Source organism: Zophobas morio, unplaced genomic scaffold (assembly GCF_036711695.1).
Source record: "Zophobas morio isolate AGI-343-1 ecotype UQ-CSIRO unplaced genomic scaffold, CSIRO_AGI_Zmor_V1 ptg000011l, whole genome shotgun sequence".
Classification (NCBI taxonomy): Eukaryota; Metazoa; Arthropoda; class Insecta; order Coleoptera; family Tenebrionidae; genus Zophobas; species Zophobas morio.
Window position 1 is genome coordinate 5,550,895 of NW_026972116.1, and position 15,694 is coordinate 5,566,588.

General features: G+C 37.0%; 2 protein-coding genes across 2 annotated transcripts; one reads left to right on the plus strand and one right to left on the minus strand.

Annotated features, from left to right (window-relative positions):
* The first annotated feature begins 431 nt into the window (after window positions 1–431).
* On the plus strand, window positions 432–3,897 carry LOC135127303 (2-acylglycerol O-acyltransferase 1-like). Its single transcript, XM_064053747.1, has 7 exons — window positions 432–508; window positions 573–702; window positions 1,195–1,341; window positions 2,000–2,136; window positions 2,203–2,317; window positions 2,850–3,687; window positions 3,743–3,897. Exons 1-7 carry the CDS (start codon window positions 432–434, stop codon window positions 3,895–3,897), a joined length of 1,599 nt encoding a protein of 532 aa, XP_063909817.1.
* A 4,437-nt stretch (window positions 3,898–8,334) lies between these two features.
* Window positions 8,335–9,462, minus strand: LOC135127304 (uncharacterized). The gene has a single exon (XM_064053748.1). The coding sequence runs from the start codon at window positions 9,460–9,462 to the stop codon at window positions 8,335–8,337; it is 1,128 nt and encodes a 375-aa protein (XP_063909818.1).
* Window positions 9,463–15,694: the final 6,232 nt, after the last annotated feature.

The following is a 15,694-nucleotide window of genomic DNA, read 5'->3' on the forward strand; positions in this document are numbered from 1 at the left end:
CATCACATTATTGGTAGGGATGATTAGAAAAATTTTGGTTAGTGTTTTACCATCAACATGATATTCCTAAATATAAATGCAAAATTTAACAACAATCGGCCCAGTACGTTCGGAGATTATCTGTCCAATAAAAATTAAGAGATCATACAGACGGACAGACGGACAGATAGACAGACAGATGGAAACGGGAGACCTATTTCTTCGTATTCCAGGGGTTATGAAAGATCGAGAAAAAGTAAAAGTAGAGAGTCGGTCGGCGGACTCGATTACAATACTTTCTTCGCTTGCGCTCGGGAGGTAAAAATAACACTATTATAAACTGGAAGTTAATCAAATTTACGTTACTGAATTTTTCCTTGGCTGCGTAAACATCGATTATCCAGTTGAGTGTTGTTCAAGACACTTAATGGTACTTTCTTGTACTTGAAACAATGTTTAACGATAATCATATACTAATAGCCTTCGTGGATACAAATAACGCTTCCTTTAATAACAGTTTTATAACAAAGTAGTATCGCCAAGCACAAAACACACAATAAAGGTTTTTCTAAAAATTGAAGTTTGTTTGTAAGTTGTATTTTACTACTGGATTTGAAAACTCATGACACTGATATAGTGGGTAAGCCAATTGAAGTTGAAAAAAGAGAAAATCCGACTAATGAAGAAATTGATTTGTTGCATCAGAAGTTCATTGAAGGACTGGTACGACTCTTTGAAAGATATAAAAACGAGTCTTTGGAAAATCCAAAGGAAGCCCTGTTAACAAAATAATTCATTCATAGTTTAATAAATATCTACTGATACGTACATGTTTCGTTGTCCCCTCTTGGACTAACCTACACACGGTCAAGTTAAATTGTGCTGTAAACTTGTTAACAACAAACAAAAGTAATGCAGTAATGCACTGGAATCGCTAGAAAAACTGTATTTGTCCAGCAGATAGTCGGAAAGGTACTCACCGGACACCATCGTCAAAAACACATAGAGTTCGCCCAAACAGGTAAGTACATAGTACCAAAATTCCTACCCACTTTACTTTTATCTTACAGAAAGTGAAAATACTAGATAAACTATACCCTCTAGTTTAAACCTCAGCTACGGACTTTTGGAAAAAGAGAAAATCGACATTTTTGGAACTGACCTAGATAATGGTAAATTACACTTCCGTAGTTCGTTAATAACACCCAATTGCAGATGCTCCAATTTTTGTCTTTGTATTTTTGTAGGGGTCTACACCTGGTGGGGTATTCAGCAGGTTCGCATTTAGTGGCACCACTGTACACAAATATTGGTAAAAATTTAAGCAACGAAGTGAAAAATTTTGTCAAAACAGCAATTCTGGTACTTCAATTAATGATCCCTTAAATTTAAGTAAAACTGACGCACTAGCTCTAAGCCTTCTTAAACAAAGTCTCGTTTCTGAAATTTCTACAACATTCTGTGTGGTATCAGCTGAGCGGATAGTCCAGAGTTTAGAAAGCAATCAAAACAGTTTCAAGACAAGTTAGAACATGCAGGTGTGAATTCATCTGCGGTCGTTGTACCAAAGGTTGACCTTTTTGATATAGTTGGGCTACTGTACAGTGAAAATTTTCAACTAACTAAGTCAATACTTGACTTAATAAAAAACACAAGTGTATAGATTACATTTAATTATAAAAAACACAAAAATTTACAAAATAAAAACCCTAGAGATTATGTTCTTTCTTCAAAGCAGCGACTTCGTTACACAACTCCGCCAATTCACTCATCAAAGTGTTATTTTTGTTATGTTTAACGCGCGGAATTGTATCTCATACGCTAGAACCAGTGCTGTCGCGGCGATAGTTTGATTACAAATATATTTTTCTTTTGGACTATTTTAACATAATATAACATTTCAAGATCACAAATCTGTGGTCCTGTGGTTGAAAAATTAAAAAAAGGCATCAAGTATTATTATTTGAAGTAATATAGTAATATAGAAGTATTTTTTTTTACTAGCTGTAAACACTCCTAGCGACGCATTGGCTACGACCTTGTGGACCAGATCAAGGCGTCCCCGCTAGTCGCCGTAAAACACACCTTACTTCAACTGGGGGATTGCAGCGGTGAAACAAATTCCCGCGTAATGGCTTATGTTCATGTTCCACCCCGGTAGGTCTCTCGTTTTCGTCTGTCTGTCTGTTTCTGCAGAGTGATTTTTCTGTAGGTATTCTCTAGCTGTGTGAGTGAGTTGTCGTTGTCACCCCTTGGTGCTTGCTACTCGGGACAGACCGCCTCCACCGCCCCCTCTTTACGCCGCCACAGGTCTGTAGCAAATGAAGCACCAAACCAGGTTTTTGATTATGTGATTTAGAACGACTATTCTCATTTTTATATTACATCCTAAAACAGTAACGTGCAATAAATATATTTCCTCATGTTATTTTCTATAAGTCCTATCTCATCTGAAACTAAAGTTGTTGTTTGATGTGTGAGTATCATGTAAGTTTGAGCTACACAAACTATCCTAGGTTTACCTGAATTTTCCACTTCTCAATGTCCCTTAGGAGGGACAATCATTGACGTGCTGGAAAATGATTTTGTCACTACTTGATGGTAGTGTGGCTATCGGGCCGACGGGTACTTAATGGTATTGTCTTGTATTTGTTCAACGATTACTATTACTATTAACGTCTGTAGATACAATTAATGCATGCTTCTGATAACCAGTCTTTATTAAAGCGGTAATTTATTTAAATAATTCACTCCGCTATTGTTTACAAAACTAAAAGCAAGTACAACTTCAAGTAAAGAACACTCAAACAAGCATAATTTAAAAATTAAAACTACTCCTTTAAACAAATCGTTAAAATTACAACTTTTAGATGATTTGTATACTTCCGACTTTGTCTGAACGACAACTTCAAACATTATCAACCTCGGTATGTTTTTCAATCCTCGTCTTCGCTACTCCAATCGGCTGGACGCTCTTCTTCTTTCTACTAACAACACGTTTTTGGTGGCTAGCAATACTTTATTCCTTCTGGTTGTACCATGACCGCACAACCCCAGAAACCGGAGGACGTTCCAACGACTGGATACAAAGCTGGAAATGCTGCTGGTACTACAAAAACTATTTCCCCGCAAACCTAATCAAACCAGAATCAACACTAAATCCACAACAAAATTATCTCTTCTCGTGCTTTCCTCATGGAATCTTACCCACAGGCCCCTTCCACAACATCTCGGCCCGTTCAAGTGAGTTTCGACACCTGTACCCCAAGTTCAAGGCCCACATGGCAATTCTACACTGGCTTTTTTATACTCCGTTCTTGAGAGACTTAGGACTAGCTTTGGGATTAGTATCGTGTTCTGCCAAGTCAGTCAGTTACGTCTTAAGTAGACCAGAAGGTGGCCAAATTGTTCTTCTTAACCCAGGAGGTGCTACAGAAACTTTCAACGCTGGTCAAGAACAATATAAATTTTTTGTAAAAACCCGGAAAGGCTTCGTCAAGATAGCGCTAGAAAATGGTGCCGCGCTAGTACCGGTCATCACGTTTGGCGAAAATGAACTCTTTCGACAGTTTCAAAATGATAAATTACGACGGGTACAGGAGTTTGTGAAAAAACCGTTTGGATTTGTGCCTGCATTATTTTATGGACGAGGGTTCACTGAGAATTCATTCGGAATAGTACCATTGAGCAGGCCTTTGAAGACTGTATGTAAGGTTTTTTATTACTGGACACTTATGCAAACTTGTGATGTACTCTTGTATAGTAGGTACTCCAATAGAAGTTGGAAAAAGAGAAAATCCAACCACTGAAGAAATTGATTTGGTGCATCAAAAATTCCTTGAAGAATTGGTACGACTTTTTGAAACGCACAAAAACGAGTTTATGGAAAATCCACAGGAGGCGTTATTGTTAGAATAACTCACCCACAGTTTAAATGTAATTTGAACTTTTATAAGGGATTTTAGTTCGTTTCAATCCGTTTGTTGTTTATTTGTTTAAATATTTTCTGTCAAGCTAAATGTGAATGAGTGAAATATATCCAGCATTTTTGAGTTGAGTTTCTACTTTACACAATTTTGTGAGTCATCAACATTTTTGCAAGGACACGTATATCAACTTGGATTGGTGCGGTGTAATACTAAAAATAACAGTATTGTATTCCCAAAATTTTCTGGGAAAATGGAGTGAACCGTTCCTGATTTAATCAACAAAATAAATTGATAGAACCATTAATTTTTTTGGGCTATAAGCAAATCTAAAAAATATGAATGCAATAATAAATCACAAGTAAAAACTCATCCTATTTTGCATATTTCGAGTAGATTAGAGGAATTTAACTCGTTAGTATGGAAATTTGCAATTTAACACCTTTAAATTTCACAAGTTTATCTTTATTGCCCAACAGAATTTCCATTTAGAGGAGAAATTAAATTAAAATAACAACACAAGAATTAACAAAATAATAAAAATAATAATATGATAAAAAAGTAAACTAAATAAAACAATAATGTGATACTTTTCAAGCAGATTTAAACAAAGTGAATAATGCAATTAATTAAGATTTCCTAAAAATGAATAAATAAATTGTAATGCAAATTACCTTATGAACAAAAGACAAAACAACTACTTACCAATATTTCATTAAATAAGATTAATTGGTTCCAAGAAATATATCGTCATAGAATTTGTCGGCATATCGACACATATTAATAATTGGCGCCTTTCGTAACAAGTTAGTTTTGGGTGTTGGTAAATAAAACGTTGCTGAATGTCTTGAGGATATGGGGGAACATAAATATTAACGTTCGAAAGAAGATTCACACAGTCAATTTCATTATGAATAAGTTTTTGCATAAATCGAGCATTTAAGTACTTTCGTCTTTCAAGCAAGGATTTAAAATTATGTTCTTGGAGCAATGCATCATAGCTGATATTCCTCTCAGGGTATACACCATGAATTTTGAACGAAATATACTTGAGAAAACGGCGCTGAATTCTTTCAATATCTAACTGTTTATTCAAATAATAAGGTTGCCAGACAATGCATGCATACTCTAGTTTACTTACAACTAAGGCAAAATACAATACCTTAAGTAGCATTATGTTTCTGATATTAGCAGAAACACGCATAATAAAGCGTAAGGTTTTAGAAGCAGCGGAAGTAATGCTGTCATTGTGTTCACAAAAACTTAAATTCGAATCAAATAGTACCCCAAGATCTTTTATCTTATTAACAGAGTTTAGTACAACACCATCAATGTTATACAAAGATTAAAAATAATTTACCTTACGAGTATATCTAACAAAGTTACATTTATTCCGATTAAGTTTCAGACCGTTTTGAGTACACCATACACTAATTTTGTCCAAATTCAATTGTAACTCTTTGGCATCTTCAAGATCCATGACACGAGAGAAAATTTTAAGGTCATCAGCAAAGGCAAGCGTGTTGCAATTTAAACTTGAAATCAGGTCATCAATATATAATACGAATAACAAATTTGAACCTTCAGGCATCTCAGAAGTTGATACATCTTCATTGGATTTAAAACCATTATAGAAGACGTAGTTTATTCTTTGCGAAAGAAATAAATCAATCAGTCTAATGAAAGATGTCGCAAAACCAAACGTACTGAGTTTATTCAATAATATCTTGTGATCAACCGTGTCAAAAGCGAAACTGAAGTCGCTATATATAACGTCTGTTTGACCTCCTCAATCCAGTTCTTCAGAAATAAACTGTGTAATAGTTATCAGATTGGTTGAGGTGGATCTACGTGGCATGAAACCATGCTGATTTGGAGAGATATACCGATACGTCCCGTTGAAAATAGCTCTATAAATAATTCTCTCAAATTTCTTAGCAAAATTTGCTAGGATCACTATGGGTCGATAGTTTTTGAGATGTGTGTTGTTTTCCTTTTTGTGGGCTGGAACAATATTTGCGCATTTCCAAAAAGTTGGAAATGTTGACGAAGATATAGCTAGATTGATGATATGTAATAGCGGTTTTGCTAAAGCAAATAGAGCATCATGTACCTATGAGGAAGCTTGGGATTTGGTCATCTCCAGCTGTATACTTTAGTGGAAAACGAGCCATGATTTGGATCGATTCATCTTCAGTTACGGATTGGAGGTCGAAACAAATGCGATTGGTATCCACATCTTCATAATCCACATTAGACCCAGAAGTAAATATACCAGAAAAAGAGGAGGCAAATGCATTAACAATTTCTTGCGGTGACTCATATGCTAGATTCTCATGGTGCATTATTCCAGGTATTCGCGTTATTCCTTTCTTCATCTGAACATACTTCTACTGTTCAATCTTACTCATGTAGGTACTGTACGCAAGGGATATCTGTGATTTACAATAGCTACGCAATCTTTTAAATTAATTACGGTGAACTACGCTACCAGAGACACCATTTTCTTCGGCACTTATGCTTAAGTTTTAAATTATAGATAATATCAGGCGTGAACCATGGAGGAAAAGTGTAGCGATTTTTGGTATAAAATGGGACTGAACATTTAAGAGTAGAATACAGAAGATCATAAAAAGTTTTAACAGCCTGATTCACTTGCATCAGTGCAATTTCTTTCATGCCTATAATTCGTCGTCTCTCAAAGGGGGTTAATTTAAGGTAAGTTGGATTTCTTCGCCTTCGAGGAATTGCCTACACTTTTCTCACTCGAAACCACAATAACCGATTAACTGACTATACCCAGAATCTTCAAAATAAGCAACGCCAAACAATTGTCGCTTGTTAAAAAAAAACAAACAAAAGATAGGCATTTCTGCTTGTCACCAATTTTGATACTCAGTTAAGTGTACAGTGGCCTTTCTTTCACATCACATACAAAAAAAAGTACTCCTTTGGGTGTTGTGGTTTTTTTGAAATGTAGTGTAGTTATTTGAAGTTTGAATCAGATGAGAACAAAAAAGTTTTCTCGGGCCGACGTACAAACAAGGTTTTTAGTCGACCATATAGAAAAATCATTGGTTATGTAAGTGATTCTGAAGTTTAAAAAATATTTTTCGTCGTTGAAGTACTGTGGATTTGATAAAGTGCTCCCGTACTAAGAAAAAAAAATTGATACCGTCATCCTTCATAACGATATTCAGTAAAGGTGATTTAAATAACAGAGCTTTTGGCTCAAGTTTATTTTACTTGAAGGTACTAGTCTGTACTGTGATAGATATTAATGTATGTACCAAGGGAGTTAGAAGGATGATAATGCCGTGATGGCCAACGCGGATCCAGCCCGAGGGCTCCGCCCGAGGGATGCATGTGGCCGATGGGCATTATCATCTGCTAACTTCCGAGGTGCATTCAGTATTTTATATTTCACGAAAAATTGCAAATTAATTCAAAATTTAGACATTCTTTTGGTGAAAATAAGGTAGCCTTGAGGTTGCTAAGCACGTTATTTACAATTACGACATTTGGAGTTCGCGTGGTTCCAAACGAACAAAACGATGAATTTTGAGTTTTCTGAAAAATTAGCGACAAAAGCCGAAAAAGCTAAGGATTCTTTACTACCTTTAAAGTCCAGGCAAACGTACGAGAAAGAATTTAAAACTTTTAACGAGTGGAAACGTTAAAATTCTCTTGATGGCATAAACGAAACTGTGATGATGGCTTACTTTCAAGACCTGGTGAGTTAGTATCGTTTAAATATATGTTTACTAATAATGGTCCTTTTTTATATAGTCTGAAAAATACAGCCCTAATTTCTTGTGGGCAAAGTATTCGTACTTGAAAGCGACTTTCCTGATATATGAAAAAAGTCGGAGGGATATTCTCCCAAAAAATCGCAAGTCTTGACAGGGGAACAAGTTTTAACGTTCATAAGAGATGCGCCTAACGAAACGCATCTTTTGAACAAGGTATGCAAAAGATTTATTTGACAACGTTTTCTCAAAATATGTTGTTTCAGGTGATTCTAGTAATGGGCGTTGTTGGATGTATGATTGTTACTCATACATACTTACCGAAAAAGATTGATATAAAATGAAACACAAACATGTGCTGTGTAACACTGTATTTACTTGTTGTTGACGGTTCGAAGTCTATGTACAAAGTGGTTAAAATCGGAAGCGATACATTGCAGGTAAAAGAGAAAGTTGGGGACGCTTGTTGACAAGGGTTGCGGTTGGTAGGTAAAACCGAAACCCGAACATGGTCCGGCGCCTTGAAAGAACTAACTTTCAACATGACAATAAGTTTAAACTGCAAATATCACTACATAATAAGTACCTATTTACATAATGGGTGCATACAGCACTTTGACAAAAGGGAATATAAAACACACTCGTATATACAAAAAACAAATAGATTTAAACACCTTTGTTTATGGTTCGGTCGGAAGCACACATAGTTTAACCACTGGTCGTTTAGTCATACCATTCGCGGTTTTCACTGTCACTACCCGAATGAGGCCATCTTGACCGGGATAAACTGTAGTGACGCGTCCCATCTTCCATGCAAGCGGGGGTGTGTGGTCTTCCTTAATGACCACCAAATCGTCCACCTTTATGTTGTTGTGGCTGGCCTTGGTCCATTTTGGGCGATTTTGAAGTTGGCCCAGATATTCTGCTGACCACCGTTTCCAGAATTGCTGCTGAGTGCGACTGACTTGTTGCCACCTGGAGAGCCGGTTCGTTGGGAGCGTGGTGACGTTGTCCTCTGGAACAGCAGTTAGAGGGGTTCCAACGAGGAAGTGGCCGGGGGTTAAAGGAGTCAGATCATTTGGGTCATTGGATATAGGGGTTAACGGACGCGAATTTAAGCATGCTTCAACTTGGATTAGCAACGTCTGCATTTCTTCGAAATTAAACAAAGCTGTACCAATAACGCGTTTCAATTGATTTTTCGCAGATTTGACTGCCGCTTCCCAGATACCCCCCATATGTGGCGCGGAAGGCGGAATAAAATGAAAATTGATCTGCTCAGTTGTCAAGTATTTTATTATGTAATTACGGTCATTCCGCGAACTGAGAAGTCGTTGCATCTCATTTTTTGCGCCGACGAAAGTTGTCCCGTTGTCAGAGAAGATGTCGTTGGGTTTTCCTCGTCGACCAACGAATCTTTTCAGAGCTTGTAAGAAACTTTCGGTGGTACAGTCTGACACGAGTTCCAAATGCACCGCTTTTGTTGCCATGCATATGAAGACTGCTATATAGGCTTTCGATATTTTTGGCCTTCCTCTACCGCGATTTAAATTGATGTTGATTGGGCCGCAATAATCTAAACCCGTTTTAGAAAATGGTCTACTGGGCTCTATTCTATAGCTCGGTAAGTTACCCATTCGTTCGCTACATGGCTGTGGTTTTAGTCTGTAACAGCGCATACATTTTTGGATTATTTTTCTGACCACATTGCGGCCTGTAAGGACCCAAAATTTTTCCCGTAATATCGCTAGCGTGGCCTGGGGGATCGCGTGTAAGTGACTTAAATGGATGTGAGAAATGATTAACATTGTCACATGATGGTTTCTCGGTAGCAAATATGGATGTTTTTTATAATCTGAAATAGTGGTAGCCAAATTTAAGCGTCCGCCTACTCTTAAGATTCCGTCTTTGTCTAAAAACGGATTCAAACATAGAAGCTTACTGCTCGGTTTTAATGGCAAATTGTTTGATAATGTTCTTATTTCTTCGTCAAATTCGGTTGATTGTATGTGGCGTAAAATGATTGTTAAAGCTAGATCAAGTTCTGAGCATGATAATGGCCCGTAGTTTTGATTATTTTTATTCCCGATATTAGTTACAAATCGATTTAGATAAGCTATTGAGCGTTGTAATTTAATAAAATCAGAAAACTGTTTTAAGTATTCCCATTCAGGAAGTGTGTTTACTAAGAGTGAGGTAGTCTGCTTTTGTTCTGGTAAATCTACTTTGCTGACCGGTTCTTGTATGGGCCAAAATTCGTTTGTGTATGAAAGAAATGAAGGCCCGTGGAACCAAAAATCGTTGTTTAATAATTTGTTGGCTGTTGTGCCTCGCGATATTATGTCGGCAGGATTACTAATAGACGGTACGTACCACCATTCTTCTATACTGCTAAGATTTTGAATTTCAGCCACTCTGTTGGCTACGAATGTTTTCAGTGAGCTAGAAGGGGATGAAATCCACGCTAACGCGATTTTAGAGTCGGTCCAGAAGTACTTATTTTGAATCGGAACTTTTATTGTTTTAAGTACCGCATCGCATAGTTGACATACTAGTAGAGCCGCACACAATTCAAGGCGGGGCAATGGTGTCGCCTTCAAGGGGGCAACGCGACTTTTTGCACAAAGTAAGTTAACATTAACTTGACCATTTTTCTTAATGCAACGTACATAAATAGCTCCGCCATACGCCTTAATGGAGGCGTCAGAAAAACAGTGCAATTCGACACTGGCATCCGTTTCAAATATGAACCTAGGAATTGTAATTTCATTCGCCATTTTTAAATCATTCAGCCAATTTTTCCAGGAGGAATAAATTGATAATGGCACAGTTTCATCCCAACTAAGTTTTAAATTCCATATTTCCTGCAAAAGTATTTTAGCTAGAACTGTTACTGGCCCTAGTAAGCCTAAAGGATCGTAAAGTTTAGATGAGACCGATAAAATTTTTCCTTTAGAAACTTTACCCGTAGTTGAAAGATTGTCGATTGAATATTTGAACGCATCTTTTTGAGTGTCCCACACTAAACCAAGGGTTTTCGATTCATTGTCCACCTGGTCAAATTTTACAACAGACATTTTCGGTGTTTCTTGTGGTACAATATTAGGATTATTGGAAGCCCATTTGGCTAAAGTGAAACGTCCTTGGGAAAGCACTTGCGTTAATTGGTCACGAAGTTCCATTGTTTCCCCTACGGTGGAACTCCCGCAGAGTACATCGTCGACGTAAAAATTGTCTTTTGATTATTTCGGCAGCTTTTGGAAATGTTGATTCCACTTGATCCGCCAATACTCTTAGACATTTGATCGCAGCATAGGGAGCTGACGACATCCCGTATGTGACCGTATTAAGTTCGTACACTTGCATCGGTTGTGTGGGATCATCCCGCCACAAAATTCTTTGATATCGTCTGTCTTCGGGATGAATTAAAATTTGACGGTACATCTTGCAAATGTCCGCTGTAAAGGCAAACCTATACGTTCTAAATCGAATTATTAAATCAAAAATGTCGTTTTGTACTTTTGGGCCTGTACTCAGACAAGCATTTATGCTTTTTCCGAATGATGGTTTGGCTGACCCGTCAAATACTACGCGAATCTTATCAGTGGCCCCGTCATTTTTGAAAACCGCGTGGTGAGGCAAGAGGTAATAGGGTTCACTTTCGATTCTATGCTCTGTCAATGGACCTAGTAAACGCATATGACCCAAATTAATGTATTCTTTCATAAAATCGTGATAATTTATTTTTAACATGACATTTTTTGCGAACTTTCGTTCCAATGTGTTGAACCGTTTGAGCGCGATTTCTGTCGGATTCCCCAAGTTTGGTAAAAATTCGTTAAATGTTAATCTGACTTGAAATCGTCCGATAATTGAGTGGCATTGTTAATAAAATAGTTCTCATGTTGTATTTCAAGAGCTGTGAGCGGCTTATCATCGTTTGAATAACTTTCAAGTTTCCAGAACTTTTCAACCTGGTTTTCTAAATTGACATTATTGACCGCGCAATGTAGATTTTGACGAGTGTTACTGGTGGGGCATCCATGCAATGGCCCTCCTACAATCCAACCTAATAAAGTTTTTTGTAATATTAAGCCATGTCCTATCGTTTGAATTTGACCTACACATAACAGTTGCCAAAATAATCCAGCTCCGATTAGCAGATCGATTGGCTGTGACAAATTGAAATTAGGATCGGCAAGTTTTACCGCTTCAGGTATGTCCAGCTCATTTTTGGAAAAGGTACGGACAGGTATGTTCTTCGAAATTTTTGGGATTACCAGACAATTTAAAGCTGTTGTAAATGAGTAATGCAACGACTCGATCTGTACCTGAACCTTTTGTCTAGCGGTCGTATTTGAACATTGAATACCTGCTACGACCACATTTGCATTTTCTGTACTTAAACCCAATTTGTTAGTGGCGGCTTCAGTAATAAAATGCGATTCTGAACCCACGTCTAACAAAGCCCGGAATTTTTGAAATTTGTTTTTACAATCCTTTATTACAATTATTGCTGTAGACAAAACGGCTTGTGGAAAAAGGGCGGATGAGCAATAAACTCCGCTGGTACTAGGCTGGTTTTCGTTTGAATGGGAGGGTTGGTCACTATGTAAAAGTGTATTATGTTTCAATTGGCATAATTTACATGACATAGATTTACAGCTATCGGACGTATGCGATGGTTTGAGACAATTTTGACATAATTTCAACCTATCTACCTGAGACCTTCTTTCCGAAACACTGAGTTTTGAAAAGGTAACACAGTTGTAAATTAAATGAGATTTTTTACAAAAATAACAAGTGGATTGTGTACTATTGCGATTTACTGCCGCTGTAAATGTAGACACCTTTTGTGTTTTAAATGTATTATAAAAAGGTAGCCATTCAGTATAAATTCCGCTAAACGGTTTAATAACATTCGGGAGCAACTGCACCGATGGTGACGGTGTGCTCGTAGGTGCGTTACCTTGCGGTGCAGGTGAAGATGTGTTAACGCGTTTTTGTTCAATAGCATCTTCGACATCTGCACATAAATCGTAATACGCGTTTTCAAAATAAAGTCTTGTGGTAGCTTGTTCTAAATCGGGGGTGGCTTCATCAAGAGCTTCAATCTGAGAATGGATTTTGTCAAACTGAGCCTTAATACGTACAAAATCGCGCAATCTTACTCTTAGTCGAGAAGCGGATGTACTTAGATTGTTTGTTTCAAACCACAACTTGAAACGCGATATTTCGTCGTGAATGCGATCTCTTTTTAAGAATAAAATTTGTAAATTTCCTGCATCCTCTGGTGTAGGATTTGAGTCCGAAAATGTTTCGGCATTGTCGTCACCTTCCGCGCCTGCCATGTGTGGAGCATCGAAAGTTTGCGAACGCGTCATAACACTCATAACCATTTGAAAAACCGCTTAGTTGAAATACGTAAAACTGGTACAGTTCGGGCAAGGTAAATGGTACTTGCCAATGAAATTTAAATAAAATGACGTACAATTACGGTCGAATGCGTGCTTGACCGGAAATAGATAAAGAAAAGGAATAGTTGGAACCCACTCACCGCAATAAGGCCCTCTGGCACCTGGGACGGCTAGACTGATTCGCTGCTCTCCTGTCCGGTTGGGAATTTCCAATGGCTGGATCCCGTCTCCCGATGCAGGCGTCGAAAATTGCCAAAACCGTAATAAGATCACCTGGAGCCTGGGTGAATTGACTGGATGGGCTGAATTCGCTGCTCTCCTGCTCGGTAGGGAACTCCGATGGCCGGTAGGTCACGTCTCCCGATACAGGCGTCGAAAATTACCAAAAACGTGATAAGGTCTCTTGGAACCTTGGATGAAACGACTGGATGGGCTGGATTCGCTGCTCTCCTGTCCGGTAGGGAACTCCGATGGCCGGTAGATCACGTCTCCCGATACAGGCGTCGAAAAATGGCACCACCGCGTTTTATTGTTGAATTCACAGCACTGGATCACACATGTGGAGAGATCCGGCTCGAAGGACCAATGTTGGATGTATGATTGTTACTCATACATACGTACCGAAAAAGATTGATATAAAATGAAACACAAACATGTGCTGTGTAACACTGTATTTACTTGTTGTTGACGGTTCGAAGTCTATGTACAAAGTGGTTAAAATCGGAAGCGATACATTGCAGGTAAAAGAGAAAGTTGGGGACGCTTGTTGACAAGGGTTGCGGTTGGTAGGTAAAACCGAAACCCGAACAGGCGTATTTGGTGCTTTAAGAAAAATTGAGATGGTGCAGCTCACTATCGAAAATGTTATTGATAAAGGAAGTGTTATATTATTGCAAATTCCAAAAAATAAAACCGATGAATCCAAGTCGTTGACTGTAATAGAAGACGAAGAATTGGGTGCGTTGCAGTTGGTTCGGAAGTATATTTGAAACTTTTTTGACTTTTGTACCTTCTGTTAGTTCTGTTGTACTTATTAATGCTGAATAAAATTGTTAATAATAATAGCCTGGTTATTATTGAGTTGTTAATGTGTCTGGTATCATAGCGATTATAAAGAAATAATAGATGAGTGAAATATAAAACTATTAGCTCTTTAATAGTGTCAGATTTCTATCATTTTAAGAAAAATATGTACACCTCTTTATGTGTTTTAGTCAAATCTTCCTTTGTTTATATTATCTTAATACTAAATATATAATGTTTATTATGTTAAAGTAAATATTTTACTTAAAAATTATAAAAATCTGACTTCATACAGCTTAATTAAAAGGAAAATACAAGTCACAATCACGTAGCCAAAATAAATAATTAAAATTAAATTGTTTGTCCGACTAACCGTGAGCATATCAGATAGTAACCTTTAGTGCTCATTCACAATAGGCATAAAGCATAAGGATGTCTTAAGGGTGGCGTCTGGTTCGGTTTCGCCCAATACTAAATACATTGAAAACATCGTCGTAGTTTCCGGAATTGCATTTTTAAAATACTGAAATCTCCAACCAAGTCAGAATCTAAGTAAACCTGCAGTCTGCTACCGCATCACAGCTCGTTTAATGCCGATTTCTCGTTTCAATAGATTTTGACTTTTCGCGAGTTATTTACCTCAGTCGTGGATTTTTTAATATTATAAATGGTATCAAAAGAAAGCTGACACTTTTCCCCAGGGGACCTCCTATCTCAGAATGCAAAAAACTTCAGCACTTCGTCAAAAAATGCATCAATGTGCCGGTTAAAATGTGATGTAAAAGTTGTTCAACTTTATAATTTTTTTTTGTAAAAACTGCATACTAGATATGAATATAAATATGGAGGTCCCCTGGACTGAAGTTTGTTAATTCGAAATATAATTTTTTTAAAGCGATATATCTCATATTTTTAAAATGCAACTCCGGAAACCGCGACGATGTTTTCAATGTATTTAGTATAGGTCTAAACCGAACCAGACGCCAGCCTTAAGAATTATGCTCGTTGTGAACGAAAAAACAAGCATAGAGCACTAAACATAAATTTTTATGCATAAATGCTTAGGACATCCTTATGCTTTATGCCCATTGTAAATGAGCACCTATTCTGCCATAGTATAAACATAATGTTAATGATAACAATAATAACAATAATCTGTAAGTCAATTGTGTAGATACTAAAAACATCGTAAAAAAATTTGAGGAATTTATTAAAGCAGAACGACAACTTTTGAGATACGAGTAGTTGATAAAGTAAACTGTTCATTCATTTCTTTTGCAGGATTTAGTTTAAGTAGTTGTCAAAAATAAAAATATGTTGTTCTTTAAAGCAAAAGACGTAAAGTTATTTATTCAAAAATTATTTTAATTTTTATTTGAAGACTATAAATACACCCATTTTGGTTAGTTTCTTTTCACTATAATCATACTGTATCTTAAAATTGCAAATCAATTAATTGGTAATGGTAGTATAGTTGAAAGAATCCACAAAGTATTCTAGCAACCGTAAAATCGGTATTGCAATTTTCATAATCCACGAACCATGAAATGCTGATAAAACATGAAATTAAACATTCGTCGAAATGTTTCCTTTACAATAC

Bases quoted from the DNA above. Each gene is read 5' to 3' on its own strand.
- LOC135127303 (XM_064053747.1), top strand. From the start codon at position 432: ATGTTTAACGATAATCATATACTAATAGCCTTCGTGGATACAAATAAC. The intron at 703-1,194 runs GTACGACTCTTT...ACCCAATTGCAG, and splicing joins AGAAGTTCATTGAAGGACTG to ATGCTCCAATTTTTGTCTTT. The intron at 1,342-1,999 runs GTACTTCAATTA...AAACACTCCTAG, and splicing joins TTGTCAAAACAGCAATTCTG to CGACGCATTGGCTACGACCT.
- LOC135127304 (XM_064053748.1), bottom strand. From the start codon at position 9,462: ATGTTAATCATTTCTCACATCCATTTAAGTCACTTACACGCGATCCCC.